General features: G+C 32.5%; 2 protein-coding genes across 3 annotated transcripts; both read left to right on the top strand.

Moving 5' to 3' along the window:
- Positions 1–334: 334 nt before the first annotated feature.
- On the top strand, positions 335–5,010 carry LOC140832648 (uncharacterized). Its single transcript, XM_073196772.1, has 13 exons — positions 335–503; positions 673–760; positions 858–1,032; positions 1,155–1,245; positions 1,808–1,843; positions 1,951–2,049; positions 2,360–2,487; positions 2,575–2,623; positions 2,735–2,824; positions 2,953–3,006; positions 3,999–4,064; positions 4,508–4,605; positions 4,687–5,010. Exons 1-13 carry the CDS (start codon positions 426–428, stop codon positions 4,748–4,750), a joined length of 1,116 nt encoding a protein of 371 aa, XP_073052873.1. The 5' UTR covers positions 335–425; the 3' UTR covers positions 4,751–5,010.
- A 3,172-nt stretch (positions 5,011–8,182) lies between these two features.
- LOC140832649 (arginine--tRNA ligase, chloroplastic/mitochondrial-like) lies at positions 8,183–14,694 on the top strand. Of its 2 annotated transcripts, none has more exons than XM_073196774.1 (18): positions 8,183–8,410; positions 8,842–8,912; positions 9,094–9,233; positions 9,404–9,479; positions 9,562–9,663; positions 9,747–9,962; positions 10,730–10,810; positions 11,181–11,264; positions 11,461–11,565; positions 12,058–12,236; positions 12,336–12,420; positions 12,530–12,716; positions 12,830–12,899; positions 13,102–13,171; positions 13,425–13,514; positions 13,746–13,814; positions 14,111–14,209; positions 14,423–14,694. In XM_073196774.1, the coding sequence occupies exons 1-18, from the start codon at positions 8,323–8,325 to the stop codon at positions 14,531–14,533; spliced, it is 1,923 nt and encodes a 640-aa protein (XP_073052875.1). In that variant the 5' UTR covers positions 8,183–8,322; the 3' UTR covers positions 14,534–14,694. The 2 variants fall into 2 exon arrangements, with proteins under 2 accessions (XP_073052875.1, XP_073052876.1); XM_073196775.1 differs by having other exon boundaries at positions 8,204–8,410; positions 8,838–8,912.
- The last annotated feature ends 1,378 nt before the right edge of the window (positions 14,695–16,072 follow it).

Here is a 16,072-nt window from a genome sequence, read left to right on the forward strand (position 1 = left end):
GCATCCAACAAACACGAAAACTCGTGTGACATTGTCTTTTGTTAATTTTTAGAGATTAGTCTCCAACTTTACTCAATTAATGAAAAACTATAATATTTTATGTTAAAAATATTATTATTATTTTAAATATGGATCGATTTGACACATATGACATAAATAGATATATAAAAACGTCTCAAAAAAAAAAATTTCTCTTACAATTATATAAAACAATTGTTTTGTCTATAAAATTAATTTTGCTATTTTCATAAAACTAAGTTTACTCTTGTTACGAAAAAAGTATTGTTTTTACATGTTGCAAACAAAAGAATATCTAAGTTTAATTGTTTAAATATGGAAAAGAACAAGAAAGAATCCTGAGTTAAACTACGCCGCTTGGTTTCTTCAACTTCTGTTCCTCCCTCCTACACAGAAGCAGAGCGACCATGGCGATCGACACCGTGCCGCCGCTGATAGCCGCCCAGCTCAATTATTTACTGGGAAACTGCCCTTTCTCTATCAAGGTTTGTGTTTATCACATCAGCTAATAAATATGTTTTTGCATGTGGACGTTTTGGTGTCCATATGCAAGCTTAATCTTTCTCTGATTCTTTAAGAAAATTAAAGGAAATTGATGTATTATTGGATTAGAAAACTAGGTGACTGGGAATGACAAAAGACAATGTATTGCAGGTGGAGCAAATGTGGTCAGGCAGCAAAAACCCTAACTTGCTTGATCGATTCACTTTGGTCATTCCATTTTGCCTGGACTATATCAGATGTCAGTATCCTTGTATAGATTATGCGTTCAGTCTCTTGTTCGTTGAAGACATTTTTAATTCATTTTGGTGTTCTATTTTTTGGGTTATGAAATCTAGGGGAAGTTATATACAATGCCGTTTATCCATTGGCGGCCCCGGATATAATATTTGGGCCCGAGGATGAAACTTTTCTGCCATATCATGGTGATAGCGAAAAATCTCGTAAAAATGGGTTGACTGATTGGAACAGCAAGGATCCAACTCGACTGTTATCTCTTATAATGGAGCTTCGGTGAGTATTTTTGTGACCTTTGCAGCATGATGATAATCACTGCCTAAAGTATATTTATATAATTTGGGCCGGTGGCATTGAATGTTTGCCATGGTTGATGGTTGCCTATATGGAACTCACAGGGATTCATACATGGCATACCAACGAAAGCGCATCGAGGAGGTTGACGATGATAGATTGAAGTTTGAGATTAGTACTATCCTTTCAAGAAAGGTCAGTGTTTGTACGGCTATCACATGCAGTGGAATCGAATGAGCATTTGAATATGTTGGTTGCTAAATTTCCAGATTATGATCTGTGTCCACCACTTTCTGCTTACTGCAATTGGCTTAAACTTAACTACACACTACTAAAAATTGTCCACTTTACCTATATTGTTATTTATCAATATAAATCTCGACATTGTGTAAAGGTAATAGCATTCTCTTATTATGAAGTTGGCTCCTGAGATTCTGTCATATCCATGTCCCCTATTTCCCTCTTGCATGTGGTTGGTAATGCTGAGGAGCTCAGGGGGTGTGGGTGGGTAGGACTTATGTTTGGATTTTCCAAAGTTTTATTTCGGTAATATATTCACTTTTTATATCAGGAGTGGTTTTTTGCACAACGGAATAACCTGGACCTGAGTGACATTTTGATGTGTTGTGCTCAGTGCTCACAACCTGTTCTTGCTTTTTTCGCTTTTGGATGCATATCAAGTTCCATGTTTTTCTGATGTAACTTTTTATGTAGCATGATGTTTTGAAACATTCCAAATTGCTGAATATTATTGCAGGGAATTGAAACATATATGAGTTCAGGCATAGACAAGGTAATTAAAAAAGACTGGTGAATTGTATGTTTTCTTGTTTTGATTTGAAAATGTTGATTTATGACTGGCTCTGCATGTGGTCATTTTGCCATTAAATTGTAGCGTAGCCAGAGGAGGCTAAATTTGCTGTTCCATTACTGGCCATGGATTTAAATAAGTTAGTTGCTAGGTCCACCTGGAGACAGCAACAGAAGATCTATTTACAGGTTGGTTTGGAAAATATTATATGATACTCTCACAAAATTGTGTACGTATATTGGATCGATTAATTATTCCTCCCTCAAGCTGTTGCAGAGCATGCTCCTGCGAATTGCTGTGAGATCAACCGTGAATACCTTATCAAAATAAATCAACATTAAGTCAACCTGAGTGCTCAAACAACAATATTATAAAGTTAATTCTTAGGATTATATAAATTGCAGCCTCCTCATTTTTTGCGTCCTTTTTTTTATTCAACCTCATTTATCAAGCCATCCGTGTTTCTTTTGAGCAGCAAGTACTTTATTTTGTTTGCAGGTTATATTTCCAGTTAGTAAAAAGTTTTCTACTGCTCCACCCCCACGACTAAAGTTGGTTTCTTCTGCGGAGTTGAAAGCTTTGTTTTCTATTGAAGATTTTAGACTCCCTCCTTGGTTGGAAGGGATGTAAGTATTTGTGATCAATATTCTCCACTTCTGTTGGAAATTCAGTTGAGTATACGGTCTGAATTTTTTTGATGTTTCTATCTTTAGGTGCATGGCTGAATATCTTCCCATTTTGGAAGAGATTTTGGAATCCCAGGTTTGCTGCAGTTAAACAAATTAAACTTGATGCTTATCGTAAATACAACTTGAAGATATTACTAGTTACTGCAGGTTAATGAGATCTATTTTACATACATTTCCTTGATAGATTAAAGATGCAGTCTCATCCATTGAACTAAGAAGGAAGTTTATCACAGCTTTGGCTCCTCTTTTTGGAAGGCCTATAGAAGCTGATCCGGTTTGCTTTCTTCAATTTTCTGGTGGAATAGCTAATTATTGATTTTTAAATTTCTTTTATTGACTTGCTTCCCCCCACCCCCCATGCTATCATGAGTATTACTCAGGCATCATTTTTTTTATTCTTAGGTCTTTTGTAGGAGGGCAACATTCCTATCTTCTTCTGGGGTGTTCACATTTCTGGTAGGATATGTTATTGGGCATTTTTGTAATTTCCTGTCTTTATGATTGTGCTGAACAGGACACAACCGAAATCAACTTTGTGCTGCCTATGTTGGTGTTCCAGTGAAAAAAAAGTGTTTGGGACTGCATTATCGAGTTTTGCTACTGTTACTTAGCTCTGTTGTCCATGTTCTGAAAATTTCACTTTTTAGTCAGTATAGATGTATCTTTTATGGAGTGAAAAGGTTTTTAGTCAGTATAGATGCATCTTTTATACAGTGCCGACCTTTTCTCATAATCTCTTAGCCTTTTGCCCTTCTCAATTCCGTCACCTTGATACAAGAATTTAAAAAATTGATTGCTGATCATGATAATTTTATGATGAATGAGTTATCCACAATGAGTGCACAAGTACCACCAATTGGTGGCACTAGTTTAGATCACTGGAAGTGATTGTTTACGGGCCTGGTTAATAAAATAGTCTTATTCTTTTTTGGTCATGGGTACACAACACACCTACGAGTAAATCATCTTACACATGTTTTTGGTTTGAAACCCTTAAAATTCCGTATGTGCTAGAGATGAGTCAGTAGTTTGAGAATTTGGTCTTTATCTGGATGCTTCAACTGATTATAAATTTTCATATGGTTTGAACCATTGTCGCATGGAATAAATGAACGTTCTGCTGAACTTTACTTGTATGTGTTGAATGAAGAAATACTCGTGGCCAAACCTGGCAAGATCGTAGTAGATTTCCTTGTTCAGTTGCTCATTTTGAACTCATGTCAATGAAATTGACCATAAATTATTAGAAGGGTTTATTTAAACATATCTCTAGTGATCCGAATCAGTTTATCTTCTTCTTACTCTTTGTTGTTCACAATTATTGTTTGTATATTCTTTCGTGGCCAATTGAGCAAAATATCCCACCCCACCCCCAAGAAAAAATGCTGGTTGAAATCCGTGTTCCTTATTGGTGAGTTGCATTAACTATAATGATTTTGTGGAACCAGGTGCACTTCACGTTCTCTCTTCAGTTCCCTAAGCAAAAGCCAACTTTGGTGCTTCAGAGTTCTCAGGTAAGAAGATAAGCATTAGTGAAGTGCGTTTTATGAAAACAAAAAGCATCAGTGAAGTGCGTTTTAGGAAAACAAAAAACCTTCAATTGTACTCTGCTTTTAAAAGCAAATGTGTTCAACTTCAAATGACGAAAAAATTCAATCGCTGTCCTCTTTTTCTCTAGTATCATTAACATTATTGTCATTAAACATTCCTTGGCTCAAAATAATTGGTCTCAACTACACGAGTATCTCTTCTCTATTATGCAACATTTGGATTTTATATCTCGTATCCGCAGAATCACTTTAATTACACTTTATAACTTCGTTGCTCGCTAATTTTGTCTAACCTCTGCCTCTTCTTCCTCGTCAGTCAAGATTTAAATATATTCAAATGATTGTAAACATCCTGCTATAGTATTACTATATAAATGTCTACAGAATCACCATTAGATGTATTGCAGCATTTCAACTCAAATGGAGTGCCTATCAAGTCAAACAACTTGACAGAGTGTCCATGGAGTCCAAGATGGGAAGCATCTGAGATGGCTGAGAGAATCTTGTAAGTCATTTCCTGGTAAATCGTGCAGCTCAAAAAACATTTTGGGGGTGGTATAATTTAGTGTGATGGTTTCCTTGGCAGTGAGTTTCTAGTGGAAGAGTGCTTGAACTTCAAGAGATACTGCAATCAATGCAATCAGCAATGAGAGCATAAATTCAGAGTTTTGCATTTTGGTCTGCTCTCGTGTCTATATGTTTCTATGTATATTTTTTTATCTCCAATCGACTCTGTAATCTGCCTATTTCGTCAAAGTCGGTACCTTTGCTTTTGTAATACGGCTGTTTTGGTTGCCTAGTCAGATATCGGGAGCGTGCACTGTAATACAGAAAATCATCTTGGAGACCGTTTTCAGTTCGATTAACATCAATTATTGTTAATAAATTGATTTCATATAAAAAAAATTTAATTCGGTCGATAATCGAATGCGCACCCCTTTGTATTATTCCGTAGTTGTACAAAACAAAGTCGTATCGTATAACAAAATGTCAAGCACGCAAATATACTTATATATATAAATATGTGACTTTATATGTGAATTTTTATTTATCTCTTTATTAATTACTTGTTTTATATTAATTTTTTAATATATATACATATGTTTATATTAAAAAATGTTTATATTAAAAAAATACTTTAATAAAAATTTTAAATCTATTTACTTGTGACTGTTTGTTAGAATTTATGTGTTTAAATTAAATTTTTTGCAACCAAAATTTTTTTGTGGTTTATATTTATAAATTATTTAAATAAAACATGGTAAAAGATCGTTGTGATTTGAGTCGTCGATTTGGGTTGGGTCTGTCGGTTTGGCCTGCACCGCCACACAGTTTAAGTGGGTTGGGTTGAAATTTTGTCGATTCATTTAAAGGTGAGCCTAAATAAGGTCGCACGAGTTTATATTAAATATCTATATATATATATATTAATATTCATTTTCATGTTTGACATGTAATGGCTCTTGATAAAATGGGGAACAATAAATTCAAACAAACGAATACAATAAAGTCTGGGGCGAAACCAGAATTATATGTTAGCGGGAATTAATATATAAATTTTTTGTGAATATATCGATGTTAAAATGCATAACAAATCTTATATAATAATATATAAAATTTCAGTCTTATAAATGAAATAAATCAAACATATATGAATATACAAAATTTCATTACATATACAATCAAATAATTTATTATAATTGTATTTTATTCTACAAGAATTTTTGTCAAACTCAGTGATTGTGAATTTAATATCTATTAAATCAGCAAACTAAAGAGCGTGTCAATTAAACTAATTGAGTAACCATATATTCTTGAATTTCTTAATTAATTTTTTATCTCGATAATTTATTTCATTTAATATTTTAAATTATAAGACACCGTTACTATAACTAAAGTCACATTTTTTTAAAATGTTTATAAGGACTCAATCACTAAATCATATGGAAAAAAATTTATCTACATAATATATTGAAAATATTCTAATTAATTAAGCGCATGTGCTGAAAATTTTATGATTAATTAAGAAAAATTCATTTACAATAATCATATTTAATCTTTTTGGACTAACATAATTTATTTCATAAGATATTCATCGCAATTATTTATTTGTATGTTAATATTTAAATCTGAATTATGATGTATGTTGTTTTTCTAAAAGTTCTTAAATAATGATTTAATAAATTTATTTGACACTTCAATATTAACATTTTAAAATATATAATTTTATATTGTATGTGTGCAACACTTTTAATCATGATTATAAAAATTCAAAAAAATTCTAAAAAAGAATTAGGTAGAACATAAAAAAATTACACAATTAATTAAAAGACAGAAAATAAAAACTAAATAATTGTCTATTACGTTCGATCCTATATTATTCGATCGTAGAGCTAGAAGAAACATATTGACATCAACTTTTAATTTTGAATTGGTCTCTTACATGTTACTCGATTTTTAAATTTAGAACCATTCTACAGTTTTCAAATATAATAATAGATTGAATTATAATTGATCCTTTTCAAATCAGATAAATATAGAATAAAACTCATGTAAATATTATTAAAAAAACAATTAAATGAAATATTGAATTGTCGATAATCAAAATAAGAAATAAACACATTTTGATTATTGAATGAGAAATAAGATATTTAAAGTAAGTTATAATTGACACAATGCAATAGTGCACATACATGTATTTATCACTATATTTTGCAACTAAAATGTCAAAAAAAGTTTTCACATGTTATTTTTATATCATATAAAATAATTATGAATCCTAATTTTTATTATTTTGAGTTGGTCTTCGTTATAAAAATCTTTGTGAATAAATTGAATTTGAAAATTCTTATATCTATGTATATCATATATTAATATATCAACCTAAGTTCAGGTAATAAAAAACTACAAAATGAACTTATTCATCTTCAATGTACACAAATTATATAGTAAATATATATAACAATTAGAAGAATGAAGTAGAATATATGTTCATATATAACAAAATATATAGACAAGAAAAACAATAAATAAAATATTTTTCTAGATATAAATATTTTTTTAATTGACTTTTTACAGTGAATTCGAGAAGATAAAAGAGAAAAAATATCAATTCTTTTGGGTTACACAAAAAATAGAAATGGAAGAAGTGTTTGTCATATAATGAATTCATTTTTCAAATTAAATGTATACTATAAAGTTATATTTACTATTCAAACTTTATAAATGCAATGAATTTTTCTCAATATAAGGGTACACAGATGATCCCGTGAAGATATTTAAACAATTAGAAAAATTAAATATATTATTTTTCTTGAAATAATACCAATATGACATTAGTAATTTAATTGTGCTAATTATACTTATAAGTTAATACTGAAATATTAAAATAAGTATAATAAGAATCATTAAAAAGATGATTTATTGTCAAAAATATTATTATTATAAATTACAAATAAATGACAACATTTAATCAATATTTTTTTAAAATTAGTCCATCAGTACTTTTTATGTAATGATAGATTGTTATAATAATGTGTACTTTATATGTTATCATGTATAAGTGTCTAATAAATTAAAGGTAACTAGAAAAGTAAAATCATCCGGTTAAAATTGTTGTCAATTTACATGAAAGAGAATAATAATCAAATAACATTGTAAATAAAAAATTGCTGATCATTTATTGTCAAAAAAGATTGTAATAATTGAATATTGTAATAAAATATATGCATTATTGAGAGAATATGACAAATAAAAAAAAAAAACAATATGATAAGAAATATATGAGAAAAATTTTAGTAGTCCAATTTTTTTTTAAAATTAAAAAAAATGTTTTTTTCTTAATTAATTATATATATTAATTAACACGAATTGTCAAAATTTACAATACTATCATTATCTTTGTTGAGTTAATTAATTTTATTTCAAATTCTAATTAATTCAACATATGTTTCTCACGTACAACGAACATATATAATTTCTAATAAATATAATATATTCGAATTATTTTGAAAAATACTATAAATTTCTTAAATTAATTATAAGGTACACCATAGTACAGTCCTTCCAAAAACCCTAAACAAGACACGTTGGCGGCACGGCACGATTTCTACTGTCATTCCAGACCGAAGGCACGCATTTACACCTTCGCTGTGTGAAGTCAAGCATCTAAATCTATACATACATATATACATACACACTCGCATTACCCGCCCACAGTGTAATGAATTGCTCTCAATTAGGTCATCTTTTCTCCCCACTGCAGTTCAATCGCCTCTCTCTCTTTCCCTCCACTTCCATTTCCCCTGCCCGTAAGTTTCATTATCCTCTCTCTTTTACATTACATGCATGTGAGATATAATTCTCGATTATTGTTGATGGGGCGAGCTTAATTCGTCATTTGTGCAATTGATTAAAATGGGTTCTGAACGGTTGTGATGCAATGAGATCATTGTTACTGTTACAGAGTAAGTTTTGCAGGGAATGCAATTGTACAAGGCATGAAAACACATCTGTTTCATAATAGTTGCTTAATTTCATGTTTTTTAAACACCTTTCCAAAACTCTGAATGGCACACGTGTCTCCCAAAAGCATCAAATCTTCGGTGACCTGTCTATTAATTTATGTCGTGTGTTGATGCTACTTTCATTAAGTTTCCGCAGTTTCTATGTTTTCATCCAAAACGCAACAACATGCTGGTGCTTTTTTGTAAGTTCTCGTGGTTCTCATGAAACTAGACAGGTATTATTAGAACTTCTCGAAAACTTTGCTGCTGCTCGGTGAAGGCACAGTCTCTATCAACTATGTCAAATGTGAGTTGTTGTAACCCATTTCTACAATGCTTCACATCTAAGGCAAACAAAACACATACTGATATTATAATTCCGATGTCAATCAGTGACGTATCACTTACTGAACTTGATAGTTAGAAAATTGGTTGCAACTTATGTGGTGAACTTTTTTGATGTTTTGGGTGCATGCCCATTTGAGCAGCACCAGGAGATTGTGGGAAGTCTTAAACAAAAACTAGAGAAGATATTTGAAGAGTCATTGAGATTGACTGTCCCTGAGGAGGTGGACATAGATCCCTCTATTGCTATATGCCAAAAACCCGAGTTTGGTGATTATCAATGGTATGGTGCATTTCTTTTAAGGTTATAGTGTAGAACTATTGGAAAAGCAAGTTGGTCGCAACTTTCTTATTTTATGATTCGTTTTCTTCTTTGTATCTTGCATCAGATAACTTTATATGACCTATGATTTCTGTGTTTGTTAATTATTGAATCCTTTTTTGTTTTTACAGCAACAACGCCATGGGATTATGGTCAAAAGTTAAAGGCAAGGGTACTCAATTTAGAGGCCCACAACCAATTGGACAGGTACTGATGTTTTTATGCGCTTTTTCTTAAGAAAGTGTTATTATAGAATTTAATGTTTGTAAAATGTATTTTTGCTTTATAGGCCATCAGGGAAAATCTTCCTGTGTCTGAGATTATAGATTCATGCACAATAGCTGGAGCTGGATTCATAAATGTTGTAGTCTCTCGGCAATACATAGCAAAAGTAATTAACATAGAGGACTTCTCTTTAAGCTAAACTTTCGCGTGTGCGTTTTTTTACTAAAGTGTTACCTAATTTTGGTGCAGTGCATTCAAAAGATGCTAGTCAATGGTATAGAAACATGGGCTCCTAAGCTTCAGGTGAAAAGAGCTGTGGTTGATTTCTCCTCACCTAACATAGCAAAAGAAATGCATGTCGGTCACTTACGATCAACAATCATTGGAGATACAATTGCTCGTATGCTGGAATTCTCGAATGTGGAGGTTCTAAGGAGAAACCATGTCGGCGACTGGGGCACACAGGTGGATATTTTTATCAGCCTTAAAGATGCTATGGTCTTATCTAGAAAAATGATTGATTTTCTTGTCATGAACACCTTTCTTATTAGCTAATTTATTTGTGGAGTAGCTTTTGCTATTAATCAATCCTATGTACTCGTGGATTAGCTATTGATATTTAAGTTTTTCCCTTCTATTATTTATGAAGCATTTGAGAACAGAGGTTTCAACTCCTAACTGAACATGAATTCAATACTCACCTCCATCTTCTTTGTAAGATTGATTGGATTGGATTGCCTCATTTACGTACTTCTCATAAGTTCACGTAGTTGTTTTAGTAATGTGTCATTAGCCTTGTAGCTCAGTTTAGGGTTTAAGTCCGTTCTTGTAAAGTTGTAATTCTCGGGGTTTTTTTTGGGGTCTTTTTGGCTACTAGTGAGGTCTTGGACTAGTTTACCTCCCTTGTAATTTTTTATTGCTTTCAATAATGGTTTCATTTAGCGGTTTTTCTTAATATTAATTTGAATGGGTTTGGGTCTCAAATCTATTGTAGTCACCCGAACACGAGCAATGAGATTATATGTTAAAAAATTATGGGTAGAGTGTCTTTTAGAAGGAAAATGTTTGGATTGCTATAGTTCTTCGTTTCTTTTTTCTATTTTCTCTTTTCTGGACAACTATGGAATTGATTTTATGGTTCAATAATTTGCTGATGCAAGTGAATGATTATTATGAAGATTCTTTTGTTATTTCTATTATGAACCCTAAAGGTTGTGTGAAATGCTTTGCAGTTTGGTATGTTGATCGAGTACCTTTTTGAAAAGTTTCCAAGTGGAGAAGTTTCAAGCGATCAAGCCATTGGAGATCTGGAGGTGAGAGAATCAATATGAATACCTAAAATCTTGTAGATTGTTGTATTCCTCACTTATTACACTAAAGGACGTGGAGACTGAAAATGGTCTTTGTACATAACCAGGCTGATTGTATAATATCTGAGCAACCAGAAGCTTGTGGAAGATTTATTCTCATTACATTTTATTGCATTTTATTAGCCTCGTACTATACTCTGGAATTTCTTTTTAGCACTGACTTTTTATTCTTTTAAAATTTCAGTTTTTGAAGAGTGAATAGTGGCTACTTTTATGTGCATGAGAACAAATCTAAATGCTTTATTTCTATAAAAGAATAATGGAGTTGTGGTGAAAGGGTCCCATGAACCACTGAGTCTTTCTTCTTAATCAGGCATTCTACAAGGCCTCAAAGCAGAGATTTGATAATGATCCCGATTTCAAGGAGAGGGCACAAAGGGCGGTGGTCAGTCTCCAGGTGGTTTAATTATAGCTTAAGGATTTGAGTTTGAGTTCTCGTAATTGTTTGGTTCTTCGTGCTTCAAGCCTTGACTAGCAATTATGATCTGTTAATATTGTTAATATTTTTTTGTCAAATCAAAGCATGTAGCCATGTGGTTACTGATCAGTGTTTTTGTTTTTGGTACCTGATGCAATGACTGTACACGGTAAAGACTGGAGTGCAGAAGTATAGAGATGCGTGGGCTCACATTTGTGAAATTAGCCGAAGAGGATATGAAAAAGTTTATCAGCGGCTTGGAGTCCATTTGGAGGAAAAGGTACTGCACGACTATCTGAGTAAAGTTATTCATAATGGTTTATTTAATTTTAGTGGAATGTGTGTGTTTTTTTAATCTTATTTGGTTCTAGAAATTTGTAATATGGGTGCATTTGTTCCTCGAGACCTCAATGGCACGACGCCATTTCATTTTTTGTTTGCTGCCTCTAACTCGTCTACTGAGAGTTGGAATTGCTCATTGTGTAGACCTTGTACTGGTGTAACAATTCCATTGAATGCTAGATTTATGATAACCTGATTCTGTATATGCATCAGAGTATTGCGAAAATGCACTATGCAGTTGATGGGCAATCTTATGGTGTGGTGGCTAATACAAAACATTATTTTTTGTAATTTATATGTTAATATTTATGACATAGTAATTGGCCTGGTAGGTGATTGATTATATTTATGTGATGCTATTAAAGTTAATTAATCTGTTTGTTTTTTGGTTGAACTATAGCATCTGCTAAATTTATGTCCGTTTCACCAGGGTGAAAGTTTTTACAATCCATATATTCCACGGGCTTTAGAGTTGTTGAATCAGAAGGGATTGATTCAGGAAAGTGAAGGTGCTCGTGTTATTTTTATTGAAGGAAAAGCTATACCGCTTATTGTTGTGAAAAGGGATGGTGGCTTCAACTATGCTTCAACTGATCTTGCTGCTTTGTGGTGAGCTTTGAATTTTGTGTACATGGATTTATCTTGCACTCGATATTTGTACTGACTTCTGCCAATGCAAAGTGTGAAACGGTTTCTTTTTCTTTATAGGTATCGACTGAATGAAGAAAAGGCTGATTGGATTATCTATGTAACTGATGTTGGCCAACGTGAGCACTTTGAAATGTTCTTCACAGTAAGTTTGAACATTTTTCTTCTTGTACGCATTTTGTCTATATTATTGGCGCACCGTTCGTCTTCCTATATTGGAAAAGGCTACAGAGCTTTATGGACTGTTCTTTCAGGCAGCCAGACGGGCTGATTGGCTTCCAGCTGATGTCAACAGTTATCCTAGAGCTAGTCACGTAGGGTTTGGGCTTGTTTTAGGAGAGGATGGAAAACGATTCCGTACTCGAAGTACTGAAACTGTCAAACTAGTTGATTTACTCGATGAAGCCAAAAGTAAATGCAAAGCTACCTTAACTGAAAGAGGTTTGTTGTCATGTGCAATTCTTGCATTGTTTCTCTCAATTTTCTTTGCTGAATTGTTTATCTTTTGTTACTTGTACCATTAAATTAATCTTTTGAAATCTGAACCTGGCCAGGTAAGGCGAAAGAGTGGACTGAAGTTGAACTTGATGAAATTGCTGAAGCGGTTGGATATGGGGCTATTAAGTGAGTGTCCTTCATTTTGAGTTTATGACGAGTCCCGAGAAGTTAGCAATTTATCTCTATGATAAACATCTTTAGTTCATCACAAAGAATTGATTCATATACGGATCACTAGTATGTTTCGTTTAGAGGAAGCGCTTTGTAAGTATCCGTAGATTTTACTTCTGGAATCATTAAGTAATGGTTTTTGCTGGATATTAAACAGATATGCTGACCTGAAGAATAACAGGACGACGAATTATACATTTAGTTTTGATCAAATGCTCAATGACAAGGTATGCCCATTGGATTAAATGAGTTACATACTAAATTGTGATGTATTAGCTTATTCTGGGCAATATAACTATAGCAAAATTTACATTTCGCCTCTAATGAAATGCTGTTCTTTGCTGCATCAAATCAATAAAACTGTCCTTCCTCTTATTGCCTCCACCTGATTGGCCTTTTTTCTTTGTTCTGGTACATTAATTAGAATTCTTATCAGCTATCCTTTTTTTATTGCTTATTGCTTTGTTCCTTTTTGGGCAGGGGAATACTGCTGTGTATTTACTGTATGCACATGCTCGAATCTGTTCAATTATCAGGAAATCGGGTAAAGACATGGAAGAGTTGAAAAAGGTGGGATGACTTCCTTTATAAGGTTCTCCTGATGTTAATATGGTGATACACATTCTAGTGTTTCTGTGATACGTTCTAATTGCTTTTATTCTCTGCTTATCTTATATAGAAGGAAACTCAAATATCAGAGTCAAAATTAACATACACTATTGAGGAACATATTTTGCGCTTGACCAAATTCAAAGTTAACTCATGATTCACAGCAATCGTTCTTGTTTACTTTTGCAACAGAAAGGGTCGATAGACTTAGCTCATCCCGATGAACGCAGGTTGGGACTTCATTTGCTACAGTTTGCGGAGGTAACTAACTATTTTGGCCATGGATATTCCTTCTTGGATGCACTCGTTATTGATTGAATTAGATCGAGTTTATGTTGAATTGAGAGAATGTAATATACACCTAGGACTTCATTGAAATAAGTGTCAGTCCCACATGAAATACACATGATACTGATACATCCTTCAGTTCAGGCCGTACAAGAAGTATTTAACTTGATGTGAATTGTGATGTAAACTAGGCCCTGATTATAGAGATAACTACTCTGACATCATCATATTTCCGTTTGATCTTACTATACTTTTGCAATTCTTTACAGCATGTTGAAGAGTCATGCACTAATCTTTTACCCAATGTGCTGTGTGAATATTTGTACAATTTATCCGAACACTTCACAAAATTCTACACCAACTGCCAGGTATGACGTTCATTCATTTTGCATCAAGAAAAATGCTGGTAATTGATCCAGAGCTGGGTGTTCTCATATCCAACTGGCCATGCCATGCCATGCCATGCTATCAATGGCTATGACATGGCATGATCCCAACCATTTGGTGTTCAAATGCCTATCTGTTGACATATATGGATCGTGAGACCATTTGTGTTTAAACATGATTTACTAAACTTGTAGGTTGTTGGCTCGGCAGAGGAGACAAGTAGACTGTTGCTATGTGAGGCGACGGCAATGGTCATGAGAAAATGTTTTCATGTGCTTGGAATCACCCCAGTGTACAAAATTTGAGCCATATTTTTTTTCTAAAAAAAAATTCTTGAGATATTTATCTGCCATTGAACGGGCGTATCAAGTCAGTTTATTTGATACAAGACATTTCATATTCAATTGTAGGCTTTACAATTTCCGTTACCTTAATCACAAATTATAAGCCATTTGTGAGTTTTTTCGGATACATGGTTACCTTGTGTTGATAGTTTCAGCAAAAGCAATATTGAATGATCTTACATAGAAATTATCTGATGGATCTATTGTATGTTTGCACGACACACGGTTGAAACCAAGTCATGTGGTCTACTTAATATGTGGTACAACTATTTGGTCCTATTTATTTGTGGTATTATTACTTTAACGAGTAGGTATTATATGAGATTGATCGATATGATCTTTAATTATAGTGAAACATAAATTTTTTTATGAATCAGGTCTGGTGTGAGATTCGTTTCACAAAATTGATTTGTAATGTCTTTTAATTATGATAAATTAAGACTTGTGGATATTTTTTTAATCAAAAAACACTTGTTCCATAGATTTGCATAATGATTTATACAAAAATGAAATAAATATTAATCGGAAAAATAACTTTAAGATCTGTAGCTCATATGAACTTATATTTATTTTTTTGCTAGTAATTGTTGGATGCATGTGTTGTATATAAAGTTTATTTAATATATGCTGAATCTAAACAACACAAATTCAACGGTTTGTGATAAATATAGTAAATTTTATCCCATTAATTTAGTTTATATTTCTATTCAATAATATACTTCAAAAAAATATCAAATAAAATCCAATAGTCTTGCTAAGATTGTTTGCATAAGATTATTTTTATAAAAGTGATTAAATTTATTAATTGTAGAAAATTGAGAAAAATCAGAAATGAGCAGGTTTTTAAAACGAATCTGACAAACTAAAAATTGAAAGTGAGGAATTTTTTTTATATATAGATAAGTGATTTTAAAACTAATTTTTCTATTAAAAATTGAAATAGCATAGCATATAGGTCGAAACTATTGCAAAATTCGAGTTTATGAAACACAAACATTTTTAAGCCAAAAGCCGAGAATCTTTTATTTATAGTGATTGCAAAATATTTAAACTTCATTATTTAAATTATAAATGGATCCATATGTATATTTTTTAACTTATTACATCCATAAAACAGTTGTATCTATTTTTAAAAAAAGTTGTTGATGACGGAAGGTATTTAAAAATACACAATCATAATATTTCTTGCATTCACTCCCGAACCCAAAGTGTGTACTATTTCATACAAATGTGTACACTTCAGGTGGAAATGTGGTACCTTCATGTGGAATGTGGTACTAAAAAAATTACCTAGGACTGAAAACAAAGAAAAAGGCGGCTGGGGACTGAAGCCAAATTTCTCGAACGAGGTACACGTGGGTCACGCATGTTTTTCCTTTAGTCGCTTGCCTCCTTAACTTAGCCCTCGCATTCACTGCCTCCAATCCCCTTCCCATCAATATTTATTGACAACTCTGTAAAACTGAACACGATTTTGAGTTAGTATTTGAAGAGGGTTTC

This window comes from Primulina eburnea, chromosome 5 (genome assembly GCF_022965805.1).
Source record: "Primulina eburnea isolate SZY01 chromosome 5, ASM2296580v1, whole genome shotgun sequence".
In the NCBI taxonomy this organism is placed as follows: Eukaryota; Viridiplantae; Streptophyta; class Magnoliopsida; order Lamiales; family Gesneriaceae; genus Primulina; species Primulina eburnea.